Genomic DNA, 17,317 nt, shown 5'->3' with positions numbered 1-17,317 from the left:
ACTGATAATTCAGTTGGAGATGAAAAGTTGTTATATGAGACGATGAGAGGATATCTGACAATTCAAAAAAAGAATTGGCTGTCAGTACATAAAAGATAACGAACAAATTAGAAAAAGTCCGTGCATTACCATGTTTTTATTAAGAACAGAATGAATAAAAACGGGGAATGCACGGCATTTTTCTATTTTTCTCGTGTCCCTTATCTAGTGACAGCCAATTCTATTTTTGAATTGTGAGATACCCTCTCACCGTCCCATATAATAGTTTTTCAACTTCAACTAGTGTTTGTCATGTTTGACGCCACTTCCCGTTTCTTCACGTGCTTGTTACACGTCTCCCGTAACAATGATCTCTGTGTTAAAATTATATTTGGAATGTATTTAACCAGTTCTGTCACATATTTAATAATGTCTGACACCAATAGTGTCCTTTAATTGTTACCTCTATAAAGACTGCGATTACGGCTAACCCTTTCACTCCTTTTAAAGCTGAAGTTCCATTTTGATACAAATCGCTGTTAAAGGCTAATAGATGCATCTGAAAATATAAACATAATATACATATTAAACGCACCAGGTAGTTTATAAATAAGCCAATTACTTCCCTTATCCTACGTGTATTTTATAGAGGAGAAAGCAAAGAGAGTCACACACAACTTCCAGTATTATTTATCCACCGGATATAGTCATAACGACTCGTCTGCGGAGCGATTATAATTTTGATTGTTATGTAGTAAGTAGCTTTCCTTGAATTAAATTATTTTCTTTATTTGCGAATATTAAGGATCTTTCTAGAGAGAAAGCAAAAGGCTGATTCGGTTAACAAAATAAAAATTACAGCACAGAGAGTTATAAGCCATAATAGGATCCAATGATCAGAATTTTTAAATTATAAATTAATACTATATGGTCCAGATGGGTAAAAATATTTAAATGTTTAATTATAATCATACACACAATTTTAGTACACAGCTCACAAAAATTCTAAAATGTCGATATTGAAATTTTTTATCTTGGTTAAAGTTCTGATGCGGCATTTTAGCGCAATAGGAATCACTTGCAAGCTACAATATTGTGAAAGGCGAATCTCTAATCGGAATATCAGTTCAAAAATAGTTTAATTCCGTTCAGTATTTGCAAAATTTAATCAATCTATGCTGTAATAAGCCAGTGCCATTTTGTCGTCCGCGAAAATTTATTAGTGGGTCTGTTTTCATTTTAAATCCAAATGAATCCAAGCCGTGAGAATATCTATCGTTAGTATTATGATTTTGGTTTCTTAATTAAATATTTAATAATCAATCTGAGTACATATGAAAAATTTGATATTTTAGAGAAAAGTGCAAATGGCGCATCGTTACTTTAAAAATCCGTAATGCGTAGTCTTGTCAATATAGCAGTAAGCTATTTATGGATTTTAAAGTGATGAAAGGATTGAAACATACTGTCTCGCAAAATAAAACAATATTTCTAGGTAATTAAGTTGTCTGAGACTAGTTTATATCGAAAATATACGGGACGTATAGATAAACTATAATTTTGTAAAGATTGTTTAATGGTTTTAGGTGTGTATTGGTCTACCCCCTCCCCATTCGTCTATGAATATCATTATGAGATTACTATACTGGAGAAATATTAATATGTTTATAATGGTATTGTCTTTATAACATTTAGCACGCAAGTCTACATTTGATGATTTGTTTAAATCCCGGTTTCAACCGTTGACATTTGATCACAAAGTTGAAAATATGATCATATTATTGTTATCAGGATACAATGCATGGTGACCATTTATACTAACTTCAGTGTTAGACATGATACAATTTCGTGAAATGTATCTTTTAGCGTTTTGATGATTGACTTTGTTGACAGAATATCCTTGCGATTTGCTGAGATTATCGTTTTAGTATTTGGCAAAGTTTAAAACTAGTCACATTAATAAGTTTATCTATTCTTACGGATAAGACGAAAACCAGACGTCCCGTGGACATATTGGCATGACAGTTGGAAATCGATATAAGAGTTGACCGCAGGGGGGTGGGGGGGTACAAGCGGGGAATCGAAACGACGCCACTTGACTGATTGACAGATCGTATGGTCTAACGCGCACGCGTTAAACTATTTCCCCCCCCCCCCACACACAAGAAAAGCATGACTTGAAATCCTATTTCCTTATATACTAATGGATATATCCATCCTAATTTATTCATTATATTGTCTGAATATCCATTATTAAACGTGACAAATTATTCATATGCAGAGTTTTTGTCGAGGGGTTTTTATAAATAAGATACACATTCAATGAATTTCAATCATTTGTATAACGCCATTTGTCCAGTTCCGGTAAGGCGATATCTGTCATCATTTGGATTTTGATTAAATTTGAATCAAATTCCGTGAGTTAATGTGTCTGATGAGGTCTATAACATCCAGGATGTTAGCATATATTTCACTGCCTTGCCGATCGTCTTTCACTAGTCTATAGAGCTACAACCACATCAGGGCGACAGTAATAGCCTTTTTGTCATGTTTAACTGGATTTCTGCTCGTTATATAATCTAAATGGAATCTCCACCATTCTACGAACCAACAACCAATCTCATAACCTCGCTTAAATTACTACATTTACAACAGTTGGCTCGAATCAATTGAAATCAGAAATTTTGGTCAACCTCCCATTCCTACTGGAATTCATTCAATAAAAAATCTATAAAATGAAACGAAGTAAATGAAATGAGAATTTTGTACAACCGCCATGTTTGATGTAAAAATCCCATTACGCCGGTAAATGTATCACACACAAACGCGGTCATGATATGGATCTAATTCAAGCCAAACACAATTCCAGCTAATCAATTCTATTTTCTTTTCCGCCAATTTGGTAACAAGAGGTCTTGAATTAACCAGGATTCACAGTAGCTCATCTTATAAACTAGCTAGTCTGTTTGCCTCATCTTATAAACTAGCTAGTCCCTTCGTCTCATATATTAAACTAGTTGTCCCGTTCGTCTAATATTTTAAACTAGCTGTCCCGTTCGCCTCATATTTTAAACTAGCTGGCCCGTTTGTTTCATATATTAGACAAACTGTCTCGCTCGTCTCATATTTTAAACTAGCCGACTCGTTCGTCTCATACTTTAAACTACCTGTCACGTTCGTGTTATCTTATAAATTAGCTACTGTTTGCCTCGTCTTATAAAGCAGCTAATCTACCCACCCCATCATATAAGCTATCTAGTCTGTTCGCCCCATCTTCTAAACTAGCTAGCCGGTTCGTCTCATCTAATAAACTAGCGAGTATGGACTAAGACTAGTAGTAGTGCGAGTTATAAATAGACAATTTTTCCCTTAATTTTTTTCTCCCCTCTTCCTGCATTTTTGGGTTGACTTTTTGGTCTAGAATTGGAGAAAGGGACCAAATTTGCAATTTCATAGCACTTTTGGGTAATACTGATGATATTACAGCGGAGGGATAGGGGGAGTAAAGTGTCTTTCTGCAAAGCAATCTTTGTGTCGGAAGTGAGATTTTCACCTCCGTCAACTTCAAATCCCCGTAGCAAAAAATCTAAATGGTCAACCCCCTACAAATTTATGATGAGGATAGTGCCAAATGTGGTCCCCATTGTGCCTATAAAGATTGGAACCAACGGAATGTTGAGCAAAAAGCTACAGCCTGTGATGTTACAGCCATTTAACATTGAAGTCAATGGGCAAATAATTGCTAGTCTGAGACCGTATGTTCGCCTCATCTTATAAACTAGCTGGTCTGTTCGCCTCATCTTATAAACTAGCTGATCTGGTCGTCTCATAAACTAGCTTGTCTATCCGTGCTATCTTATAAACTAGCCAGACTGTTTGTCACCTCTTATAAACTAGCTAGTTTGTTCGCCCCATCTGATTAACTAGCTAGTCTGTTCGCCACATCTTATAAACTAGCTGGTCTGGCCTCGAGTTCATTAAGCATTTTCAGACTTAAGTTCAGAATTTACTTTTAATCACTGTTTATGAGAAACACAAAACTTGCACGTAGTTTGAGAATGCTTTGTGAACTAAGGGCCTGTTCGTCTAATCTTGCCTGACAAGGACAGCTGTCTAGTCATTCGGATGAACCGAAAAACCGAGGTCCCGTGTACACATTGGCGTACACGTAAAAGATCCCTTGACAGTTGGAATTCAATATAAGAGTAGGCCGCAGTGCCGCTGTTCGGGCCAAATTTCCCTCATAGCACACTGTATGGCGTATGCCCGTCTTCAAAAGCCCAGGTCGGAGCAAAACAGTAGGACGTTAAACCCCATTTCATTTCATTTCATTTTCGTCTAATCTTATAAACTCGCTACTATGTTCGCCCCACCAAAGGAGCCAAGGTGGAATAGCAAATATGACAGCGCCGCACTAACTGGATGTCGCGAGTTCGGTCCCAAATTTCTTCGAGATTTTTTATCTTGGATTCCCAATGACAGTACAAAGGCTTGGTAACAAAAATGGCGTCTAGTCTCACCTGAGTACTCGTTGGTGTGTACACAAAATAACTCTTGACATTCGACATGTGGAGTACGTGGAAATTATTTCTCACAAGTCTCTAATAACAATATTAAAACTACCAGTTGATGATACAAATCAGTGACCTTTCCAAAACAAACTAGTGATCCTTTCAAAACAAACCAGTGAACCTGTCAGTTCAAACCAGTCACCCTTTCAAAACAAATAAATGACCTAACGAAAACAGTGACCCAACAAAAACAAATAAATGACCCACCAAGAACAGTGACCCATCAGAAACAAAACAGTGAACCACCACCCAAATCAAACCAGTGACCCACCCAAAACAAGGCAATGAGCCACCTGGAACAAACCAGTGACCCTTTCAAAACATAGCAGTAAGCCATCCAAAACAAACCAGTGACCCTTCCAAAAAAACCAGTAACCCACCCAAAATAAAATTATTTTCTTTACAAACTTTCAGAATTAATTTCCTCGTGCAGTACACACTGAAATATAACAATGAAACTTGGATTTCAGATATGTTCTGTATTCTGTTTGTTTGTAAGAGCTTATTGTTCAGCCAATCATATTCGTGACAATTGGAAATAATAGAAATACTTTTTGAAAATGCTTCGCAGACTCTATAATTGAGAATCTTTAAATTTTGCTGAAGGCAAGTCGGGTAATTCTATCTAACTGAACATTGTTGCTTTTGATGCTTTTATCCTCTCGGGTTATCATCAAGTTTAAATCGGTGAGGATTATTTCTGACATTGAGTTAGAAAATTTCCTACAGCTAACATGTTTTGTTGTGGGTTGTTATTGATAACGCCAGTCAACCATGTTTGTAAGATCGGGATAAAATGACACAGATGACAGCAACTGGAATGTAACATGACTTTATTTTATACTTCCATATTTTTAATAAACGACAGAAAAAAGGAATAGTGTTTCTCTCTTAGTTGATGTCTTTACAATATCCAATAACCGGGAGCACTTGAAAAACATCAGAAATCAAGATTACGTTTCGGAAAGCAAATGGAATGAAATGAACAGCAGCTTAACATCTTACTTTCCTGCACCAACCGGGAAAATCAAGACGGTACATGTCATATAGTGTGCTTTGAAGCTAATTTTACTCGAACAGCGGTGCTGCGGTCTACGTGTACTTTCGGGGATCTTTATCGTTCTGTTATTGTTATATACGGGTCCTTGGTTTGTAGCACCGTTCGAACGACTAGACGCTGTTCCAGACAACGTACAGCGTAATATGGAATCTTAAGAGTACCTTTACGTGCACACTACGGTTGACCCTCCTATTACCAAACCCACCCACCCCCACAGCAATAAAAACCTAAGAAAACAAACAAAAAATAAACTAGAAGCCGTTTTTGTTATCAGGACCACCATCCCGCAAAACTGACATTGTGAAATCAAGCAAGAAAATCCCGAGGAAATGTCTCTGCCAACTCCAAAATCCAAGCCCGGATCGCCAGGTTTGTGAACCAGCGTCTAGTTCACTGAGCTATCTTGATCCGTATTTTAGGATTACGGTAATACGAAATACTCTCTGTACCAATGGAAACCTAAACCTGTCAAGTAAGATGAAGGAGAAGATTTCATCTTAATGTAGGGTAACATTGCTATATTGGATTAGTTACTTTAGAATCAGGCGGTAAGTAGATATAAAAGGTCATGTCTCGGTACAGAATAAAAATACATTTATCAACCTTTAAAAACTTACACTTCGACTCTTATCCATGTACATCTATGTTCTTAGTATAAATGGACCCCTCGCGCCATGGCATTGAATCACATTTTGAGATGTAGATGCAATACTTAACTTTTACACGTTGGCGGGTTTGCTTTCAATCGTCGGAAACTAAGAGAAAACTCATCACAAATTGAGATTAGAATCATATACATCAAGATGTGTACATTCTTCGTATCAAACGACCACTCGCACAGTGAAATCCGCATTTCATGAATTCCCATACTGACATCTAGATACTATTCCCAACCTCCACACGCTAGCGGGTTTACTTTCAAGCGTTCGAAATTGAGAGACAACTCATCAAAAAATAAGACCAGACCAACTCACAACCATCACATTCATTACTCAGAAATGGGAACGAGCCCCGTTCAAGTTGACAGTTCATCAAATGATGTAAGTTAGTCCGGTAATTCAGCGACATAAGTCAAACTCGAGTCCAAGTCGCGGAACTCGAGTTCTAACCTTTGCAAAGAATCCCTCCCCCTTTATTCAATCCGGGGGGTTGGATGGCCGAATGGTTAGCACGTGCGTGCTGTATCATAAGGCCTGTCATTGAGTCAACTGGCGTGGTTTCGAATCCCCGGTTGTACGTGACAAGGAGTAGGATCGCCTGTCCAGCCTCGTGGGTTTTCTCCGGGTCCCCCGGTTTCCTCCCACTGCTAAAGACCCCTACGCGCAAGCGAATTATTGAAATAAAATCAAACCATATGTTAGTCCCGAAATGACCTAGTTTGTGTCGAGTGGACGTTAAACCCCATCTCTCTCTCTTTATTCAATCCTTATAACAGGACTATTTACAAGTACATGTACACGGATTTCGAAAATACCTCGAAGACACTGTCTAAAATGGTGGATAGACTAGGGGGAAAGAGGGTTTAACGTCCACTCGAAAACAATTACTTATACACAACTGAGCTTTGTAAATAGTAAGTGCGTCAGAACTTCACTTCACGCAAAACAAAACCTATAAGACAGACATGCGGACAAGACAAACTGCACAGACATTGCAAGAAACAACAAATATCAAATCAAGTGAATGGATCCGAGGACCAGCCGTAGACGTCCACTGCGCTGTAGCTGTACAGTCCCGGTCCTGTAATGATAAGACACTGCCTCACAACTAAGCCTGGTAAAATGTGTACTGTACTTAATTTTTATTGTGTGATTGCCTTGTAGAGCCAATGGTACTATATAGTATTTTTCCGGTGGAGAGAGTGAAGGAGAAGTGGGTGTTTACGTCTACTCGAAAAAAACTATGCCATTTCGGGAATAATATATGGCTCAATTTTATTTCAATATTTCGATTGCGCGTAGGGGTTTTATCAGTTGGAGGAAACCGGATGACCCGGAGAAAACCCGCGAGGTTTGACAGACGACCCTATTCCTTGTCACGCACAAGCCCGAAATCGAAAATGAAATAAAATGAAATGAGGGTTTAACGTCCTAATGTTCTGCTCCGAGCTGAGCTAATGAAGAAGGGCATACGCTATACTGTGGGCTATGCGGGAAATTTTGCGCTGACAGCGACACAATCTCGAAATCGAAACCACGCCATTTGACTCAATGATAAACCGCATAATATAAAGCGCTCGCCTTAAACTATTCAACCAGCCATCAACTTAAAATGGTGGACTCAGTACATTGATATTGTATTAAAGTACGAGGCTTGAACTAACCAGGGTGCATTAAAGTAACAATGCCCCAACGGAAGTCGAGAAAGCAGAGGCACGTACATGTACATGTAGAGAGGGCTAGCACAGTATATATTCATAGAGAATTATAATGGCGGGTGTCATATATAAGACAGTGTATGCTTTCACATGTATTAATTCCCATATATATACGAGAAATTTCGACAACCTGCCTTTGCCTCAAGTAATAAAAGCCAATACCTCATTTTTTTTATTAGAAATATTTTCCCTACAGTAACAAAAAAGAACGCCGTCTAAATCAGTAGAAATGGAAGAACCAGTATAGAATGTATTCTGAATGCATGGTTTATTGATTAACGTGCAGTATTTACAGGATTAAACTATAAGGATTAGTAAATGGACGGTGTATAGTTTATGCAGATTTGTCTGTAATTAAATCAGAGTGGTGTGTAATAGAGCTTTTATTGGGTTGGAGATTAAAGGAGATTGGGATGTAATTAGTGAGAATTTAGCGCGAAATCTTCCGATCTTTAACCTCTTATATGGATTACCACTATCGTAAACCTCCCATAATTCAACCACACCATCGTCGTTTATAACAACGAATGAAATGGAGTATGCATTATTTATTGAGGTTTAACGTCTCTTCAGCTAGGTATTTAGGTTATTTTAACAGATAAGGCGCTGGCTCACTAACCTGGAATTGATGGGTTGTATGCCTTTTTGGTTTTATTTGTACGTTATTCAGGACGGAGGGACTGACAAGGAAAATCGCCTAGTCGTGCGAATGGGATGAAAACCGACCAGGTTACACGAGGTACTTTATGTGTTGTCTGCTCTACATAACCTCAAACAAATTTCTCTCATCTTTAATTTTAATCTGACTTTGATAATTTGTTAGGCTTCAATGAGCTAGGATCAGAGTTGGGCCATCAATGCTAATCTTTATTCACAAACACTGGAGTTGAGTTAAGAATTTGCCAGACAAAAATTTGGTGTTTTTATAGGGCGCATTCAGTTATTGGAAGAATATGCTTCCCCTTAAAATGCAAGAAGCATTACTTGTCACATTCATCATTATAGAGAGAGAAATAAATGGGGTTTAACGTCCACTCGACACAAACTAAGTATTTCGGGACTAACTTAGGGGTATGCACTTGGTTTCCTATAGCGAACCTTCATGGCACGTTTTTATTTTTCATCAAAGGAATTTCCCACGGTGTGAACATGGAAGAAAATGACAGAGCTTCTTATTAAAACTTTTAAACCTGTGTTGTTTTTACTTCCCTTTTTGTGGTGTTTTTACTAGCATTTTTTTTACAGGGTATTTGATTTTTTAACATGTCTCCTCAGAACATTGATGTGTATATATATAGATTAAGAAAACTAGAGTTGAAATAATGTTATTTGTACAAACAAAACAGGTCATTATTTTTTAAACATATATATTTAGTTAAAGATGGATTCCTTCCATAAACTAATTGATATACTAGAGTGATCTAACGCACTCATTCACGTTATAAGGTTAACTTTATGCTTAGCTGGCAAAGTTTCGAATCCAGTCCTGTATGTGGCAAGAAGTAGGGTTGCGGATTACCTGTCTGATTTCTTGGGATTTCTTTGGGCCCTCCGTGTACTCTGGTTTACTCCCACTGCTAAAGACCCCTATACGCACACGAATTACCTAAATGGACAATGCTAGCCTCCAAGTCTTTTTTGAGTAAAAGATAAACCCACTTATTTCTCCTTCTCTATCCCAGAACATTTATAAACTAATGAGTTTTATCTAAACCTGTTTAATGCCGATGTTAATAACACTTTTGGAAATATTATGAGTAGTGGGATTAATTAAGATGGGTGTTGGAAGTAATAAGCACACCAACCGCTATAACATAACATCTAATAAACATGGACTATTTATCACGGACTATTGACAGACCGTGTATAAAAGAACATTTATTAGGTGATTTACAGTAGCAAATATAATTCCTAGTCAGTCTTATTGAATTACTGATCAATAAACATTACATGGTATTTGTATTATTTATTTAACATGATTTATAATCACGACTTTCTCGCATTAATTCTCAAGTGCAGTTTCATATATTCGTCTGTTGGGGGGAAAGCTAATTAAAGGAGCTAGTGTTGACTATATATTCACGAGGGTTCAGGCTAGTAATTATTTCTATGTTAACCCCCCAATGGTTATTTCTCGACTATTTAATACAGTATAAAATAAACTATTGAATTAATCTGGTGCGTATGTTCGTCTATTAAATTAGGAAGCCAATGAGTAAGACACTGACACGCCAACCCGCAGGTCCCGTGTTCGATACCGATGTTCAACATTTGGAGTTGAAGGCGTGGTTCCCCCTTACCAGTGGAGCAGAAATGAGGGCCCGGTAAGGGACAATGTATAGCGGTTCAACTGGGCAAAAAGTGGATGTCCCGCGTACACCTCGGCGTGCTCGTAAAATAACCCTTGGTAGTTAGAATTCGATATAAGATTAGGCCGTAGCGCCGCTGTCCGGGCAAAAATCAACCCATAGCACACTGCATAGCGTATGCCCGTCTTTATTAGCCCAGTCGTAGCAGAAAAGTAAGACGTTAAACCCCATTTCATTTATTTGTTTAACACCCATGGGATCGAGAAGAAATTGTTTCTACACGCAATGACCATTTGTAATACAGATGCGATGAGACAGAGTACCGCTTGTATCACATCACGGGCCTGTTTCGCGAAATTCTAACCAAGATAAAATCCAAATTTTAGTAATTTGATTGGATAATATTAGACTGATTTTGGTGCTTAGCCAATCAAAATTGAAGTATCTACTAAAATTTGGATTTTATTTTTAGTTAAGATTTCGAGAAACAGGGCCCTATTCCTCGATCACTTTACGAACTTTGTGAATAGAAAACTTAATAACTGTTAAACAAGATTGACCGTCCATCTGTCAAATGAGTATTTGTTTTTCAGTACATTACAAAAAACATTTCTAATCCAAAATTATTATACAAGTATTTTAATCCTAAGTTTATATATGTTTCTGTATTTTATTGCAATTTTCATCTGGTGACCGGTTCGCTCTACCGATACCTATGTGTATGGTAACCGTTAGCAGTTTTGGGAACTCGTTTTTGTTTCAAGAGCATCATTTTCAATAGTTTATCTGAGTTATTATCTACACACCTCAGAGCGACACAGAGTGGTGTTTATAGGGTTAATTAGCTATCCCCCCCCCCCCGTTACTTTACAACATTTGTTGGAATAGCTTCTAGACATTTAGCAGAACAGTGAACGTCATTACAAATCACAATGTGAAATCATGTCTTATGTTCAAATTGAAAAATATCTCTTGAAGGCATAATAGTTTTGAAATGTAGGCGTCACGATGGCTAAGTGGGTAAGACTCTGGCTCGCTAACCCCTAAGGTCGGGTGTTCGATCCTTGCATTGGCCGAGAACGTTCATCCAGATTTTCCGGCGTGGTTCCCCCTTGTCAGTGATGCAGGACGGAGGGCCTGACAAGGACAGCTGTCTAATTGTTCGGGTGGGACGATAAACCGAGGTCCCGTGTACACATTGGCGTGCACGTAAAAGATCCCTTGACAGTTGGAATTCGATATAAGAGTAGGCCGTAGTACCGCTGTCCGGGCAAAATTTCCCTCATAGCACACTGAATGGCGTATGTCCGTCTTCATTGGCCCAGTTCGGAGCAGAACAATAGCACGTTAAACCCGACTTCGTTTCATTTCATATTGAAATGTAAAGATAACGTCATGGATACGGGGGAACCATACAGTCTATGCAGTGCTATTAAACCACGGCTAACGGAAGTCATTCTAGGAAGTATTTTCAATGTTAACAACATGCTGAACTATAAGGTGATCTCGTGGGTTATTGGCGTCCCGGGTGCCATCATGAAGAATCTTAAGAGAGAAGTGTATTTGTATTAAATGTAAACGAACATACTTCGTCCATTATGGAGAGTGAACTTAACCTCTCGTTAATGATGTTGTTCACGCTAATCCATGATGCCACCCGACAGTCTGTCTCTCCTCATCTCACACTCACCACTTACAAATACCCAAATTAACAACAAAATCGATACAAATGGCAAAACTGTTTAATGTTTTTTTTTCAGTTTAAAGTCCTGGTTGCGTAAGAACTGTAGCGTAAATACTGTAAAGAAGCCGGGAATTTATATATAGAACGTCTTCCGTTATAATTACTACATACGCCACCCACAAGTCGCCATATTGACTTCACTATTCTTTTTAAAATTTCCACGTCACCATTTATTGCAATTTTACTCTGCATTTGACATAATTATCAAATTAGGCAACCCTAATCCTTGGTACGCAATGAAATGTCCTACCTTTCTTTTAACGTCCACTCGACATAAACTAGGTCATTTCGCGACTAACATATTGTATGGTTCAATTGTATTTCAATAATTCGCTTGCACGTAGGGGTGGGAGGAACAAGAGGACCAGTAGAAAACCGACGAGATTGGACTGACGAACCTACTCCTTGTCACGTAAAAGCGGGAATCGAAACAACGCTACCTGATTTAATGACAGACCTTATGATTTCACGCGAACACGTTAAACAATTAGACCAATCACTGGATGGGTACACTCTATTCGGTGTGTTATGAGGGACACTCTAGACACTTATTTCGATATTCAACTGTCAGAGAGGATCTGTACTTGTAGAAAATGTATCGTCTATAAACAAATATTTTCGTAATGTATCCAAAAACAAATTTTCATTTGACATGCGATCAGTCTTGTTAAACAATTATTAAGTATTTTTGTTCACAAAGGCCGTAATGTGATCGAGAAATAGATGTGGTGTACTCTGTTTCCACGCATCCCTATTAGCAACGTCCCGTGTGTATAACAGGAAGAATCGGCTTCTTCTCGACTCCATGGGTGTAAAACAAATAAGAGCAGATATTATGTAAATGCAAATATATATTCATAGTTACATTCCATATCCGACTGTTCCGATCAAATGGCATGACATCAAGGTCTACAAGGACAGTTTTAAAACCATAATATGACTTTAGGATCAAGTCTACAAGGACGACAATATAATCTGAGTTTGATATGTACAGATCACGATATTAACTGACCAATGATCTCTAGTGTCAATGCGTCTGCATGATAACCTGTTCAAAATCAGACGAAATGGACAAGTTGAAGAGTTCGATACTCGAGTAAATGCATTATTAAGACTGTAGCTGGCGCCACCGCTAAGGAAATACATTTATTGAACCTATTAAACACCGTAAAACTAATTCGACTGACAGACACTCTGTGTTAAAAAGGATGGTAGTTCAATATTTTATCAATATGTCATTTTGGCACTGAATTATTGAAGAGTTTGATACTCGAATACAATCCTTATATAAAAAGGCTGTAGCTGACATACTATACATATTTGGCGTGTTCTTAGATTCAATCCTCAGTTTTAACTCTCACATAAACAATATCTGCAAAATTTGCCATTTTCATCTTCGAAGAAAAGAATCAATCCGTCATCTTATACCTAAAAGTGCAGCCGCTGCACTGGCTCGATCATTCGTGCTGTCCAGATTTGACTACTGCAATGCCGTACTTTCTGGAGTAACTGATGAACAAATTTCCAAGTTGCAAAGGATCCAAACTCGTGCTGCACGAATTGTGACTAAAGCTAGATCAAAATCACACATCACTCCCATATCTTAAATAATCTTCACTGGCTCCGAGTACGCGAGAGAATTAACTTTAAAATTTTAACTCTAACATACAAAACATTACATAAAACAGCACCAAGATATCTTCAGAATCTCTTGACACACTACCAACCAAAAAGGTCACTGAGATCCGACAATAAATTATTGTTAGATGTACCGATTTATAAGATGAAGAAATTTGGTTCAAGGACTTTTCAGTATAATGCATCAATTCTGTGGAATTCGCTACCACCTTCCATTCGAAAATGTGAAACATTGTCTATCTTCAAATCAAGTGTGAAAACCTGGCTGTTTAGTCACTATAATAAGCCCACGTGAACACTTTCATGCGCCTAGAGCATCAACAAGTGGGATGAATCGTTGCGCAATATAAATTTCGTTATTATTATTATTATTATTTATTGAACCCATTAAATACCATAATAACCATTCGACTGGCAGACATCCCGTGTTAAAATTTTATCAATATGTCATTTTGAGATTAACATAGGAGGATTTGCCCGAAAATTGGAGTTCGAGCTATCTATTACCAAATTTCAATCTGTAAGTGGAAACTCTGATTTCTTTTTTATATATTGGAAATAAAAGACGAATTGACTCAAACTAAAACAATATGGCGGGTTTATGTCTGGCTTGAATCTTATTAATTCTTTTTCTTTATTTATTCTATCGACAAAACATTGTACAAAATGATCTGACAAAACTTGTAACAACATCATCTCCTTACCAGCATATAAATAGAACTGTTTCAACATTGAAAATGAAAAGGATGGTATATCAAAAATAATAAAAACAAAAATACAATTACGATAGTGTCGCGGAAATTACGAATGGAAAAATAAATAAGTAAAAACATAAATAGTGTCTCGGAAACTACAAATTGAAAAATAAATAAGTAAAAACATAAATATGAAGAGTTCAAAGAAACTACCATAATACAAAACAAAAAAAAACCCCAAAAAAACAAATAACCGGAGTGCACACTAACTGGTATAACGAACTTCATATTAGATACATCGTTTGGTAGATTTTAATATAAGTATGAACTATGATCCATATTTACATGATATATATTTGTCCTAGCTGTTTGTAATTACACGTTTAACAAATATTTGTATATATGATTTTATTATGACGATAAACACCATATAGCAGGCTAATTTGAATGTTATTCACGAGAACTGATAAGGTTCAATAGTTTGTTGCAGAATGTTCTTTTGCTTGTTGGAAGACTTCCAGAAATCGGTTCTAAACGATGTCGAAGGTCAGAGGATAGCAAGGGAGAAGAAAAGTTGTCTAACATTCAAAAACGCTCTCTCGGGAAATGTTCCGCCAAATTTTCCCCAAACTCTAAAACTAATAAACTCAATTTATTGGTATTGATTTTCATAAAGATTTGAGCAATTCATCATGTGTTAAACCCAGCAATTAGACCTGAACTAACATTTTGTTATTGATTCTCGAGATGTTACCGATAAACTAAAGGGTTGCCCAGCCTGATGTATGGTAGACCCACCACTGATATTATCGATGTAGTCACATAGACGCAACACATCATGACTAATTTGTCATACTATGAAGGCATCAAACATCGATGTCTATCAAGTAGCCGAAGGTTGAATCAAATTGCGTTCATTGAATGCACTGCACTGTCTGTAGCATAGGATTTGTTTTATAAAATGTTTGGTCGTGGATTGATTTGTAAACGTATTTGTTACATTACCACAACTAATTCCACGGCAAATGTATTAATTGTAGCAGTTTTTTTTACTAGCGGCTATTAATTTCTGTAACTTTATTACAATAATGTAAGACGATAGAAAGAATAAATATGGTCTATAGAACAAAGACACACTGAACTTCTGACAACCGAACCAAAGTCGTTTTAAACGGAATTAAAATGCTGTCAGTAAATAGTCGTTTCGGGACTAACATATGGTTCAATTTAATTTCAATAATTCGCTTGCGCGTAGGGGTCCTTAGCATTGGGAGGAAACCGCTGGACCCGGAAAAAAACCGACGAGGTTGGACAGGCGACCTTATTCAAGCGGTGAATGGAAACAATGCCACTTGACAGCCCTTGTGATTCCATGCGCAGGCGTTATACCACTAGACCATCAAACCCCGAACGCAAATTTCATAATCTCGATACAGCAAATAAAAATGTTTATTTTTGCGGTCTTCAAAATATGTTCCGATCCAAGGTCTGTATGTAGGAAGGAGTAAGAACTGCTAAAGACCCTTATGTACCCCCGCGCACACATTGTGTATATGCAGAACAATTGGTAAAATTACCCAATGGTCTCAAATGGTTTAAAAATTAAGAGTTATCGTAACCTTATGTTAGAAGCCAAGACCTGCACCAATATAGCTGGAGGTACATTATTTGAGCTGGTCAATGCTGAGTCTAGTCTATGTAGATATAATATATCTGTAATATCCGGTCAGTCTGTAGACTTGTAGGATGACAAACTATGTTAATACCTGTCATTAATGTAATAAACTAAACCACAAGTCAGACCACTGAACCATGTCATCTTCAGAACGTGATTTGGTAAACTAACAGAACATGACCTGTCCAGCATGAAATGAAGTGAAATGGGGTTTAACGTCCTACTGTTCTACACCAACCGGAATAATGAAAACAGGCATACGGCATGGAGTGTGTCACGTGGGAAAGTTTGCACGGGCAGTGGCGATAAGGCATTCTCTAAGTGATATAGTGCCTTACATACCGTGCCGCCACGGAACCTTTAAACCAGAAAGTGCACATGGATTAGACGTCACCACAGAATGATGTCTTAAATTTTAACAACCATGGTTAAAGAAACTACAAAGTTTAAAATTATTTATAAATATGTAATTCGTCATGTAGCCCATGGCAAGTACCAATAACTCTGGGTCCATACACATCAATAACCTCAAATGTTTTGAACGTCATTATTCGTTTTCACTAAAACAAATATTATTTAATGCGTGTCCGTCTAACAATATCACTTTAAAACAAATATTTTTCTACTATATTTTAGTCTAGGGAATGAGCTTTTACTTTCCAATTCTGTGAAGTTATTAGTTTAAACGAGGGGACCCGATTGAAAGGAGGACCAAAGTTTCCTTACTAGAATGTTACCGCTAATTGCAAAATTCGTCTGGGTTTTCTGTCTCTATTTTCCGCGCCAAGAGAAAAACCAAGAAATATGATGAATTCGTTTAATAAAAGAATTTGTCGGAAGAGATCGCAGTCGTTCAGATTGATAAAGCTATGTTTTTACGGTTGTTTATTAGTTAAATTAGAGACGAATGGATTTCAGTAAAAGCTGATTTGAGAATCAAATAAAGAAAGATAGATGGCAAGCGATCTCGATCTTTTGTCAAGGGAATGATCAATATTTCCGCGGTTATAGTTAACCATTTCCCCAATAATAAATATTACAAAAGCTACTTTTCACCATCTTACAGACAAGATACGCACAGCGAAAATAAATTACAATTCTCAGATTTTTTTCGACGTTGGTTTTGGGTGGACTTTGTTTTACTGCAATTATGAAAAAGAGATCCAAAATATAAATTTTGAAGAGGGGACCTTATTAATTAAAAAGAGAACTATTATTACATGTAATTATAAAGAGAACTATTATTAATCAAAACTTTTATCAATTATC

General features: G+C 37.2%; 1 protein-coding gene across 1 annotated transcript in view; it reads right to left on the bottom strand.

The window, feature by feature from the left end:
• LOC126829650 (carbonic anhydrase-related protein 10) overlaps window positions 1–17,317 on the bottom strand; it is a 54,425-nt gene that overhangs the window by 13,858 nt on the left and 23,250 nt on the right. Inside the window, exon 5 of the mRNA XM_050559658.2 lies at window positions 443–538. Coding sequence (XP_050415615.1) covers window positions 443–538 — 96 coding nt within the window. The remainder of the gene's footprint in view (window positions 1–442; window positions 539–17,317) is intronic.

This window comes from Patella vulgata, chromosome 8 (assembly GCF_932274485.2).
Source record: "Patella vulgata chromosome 8, xgPatVulg1.2, whole genome shotgun sequence".
Taxonomy (NCBI): domain Eukaryota; kingdom Metazoa; phylum Mollusca; class Gastropoda; family Patellidae; genus Patella; species Patella vulgata.
This window is presented reverse-complemented; position numbering and strand designations above follow the sequence as displayed.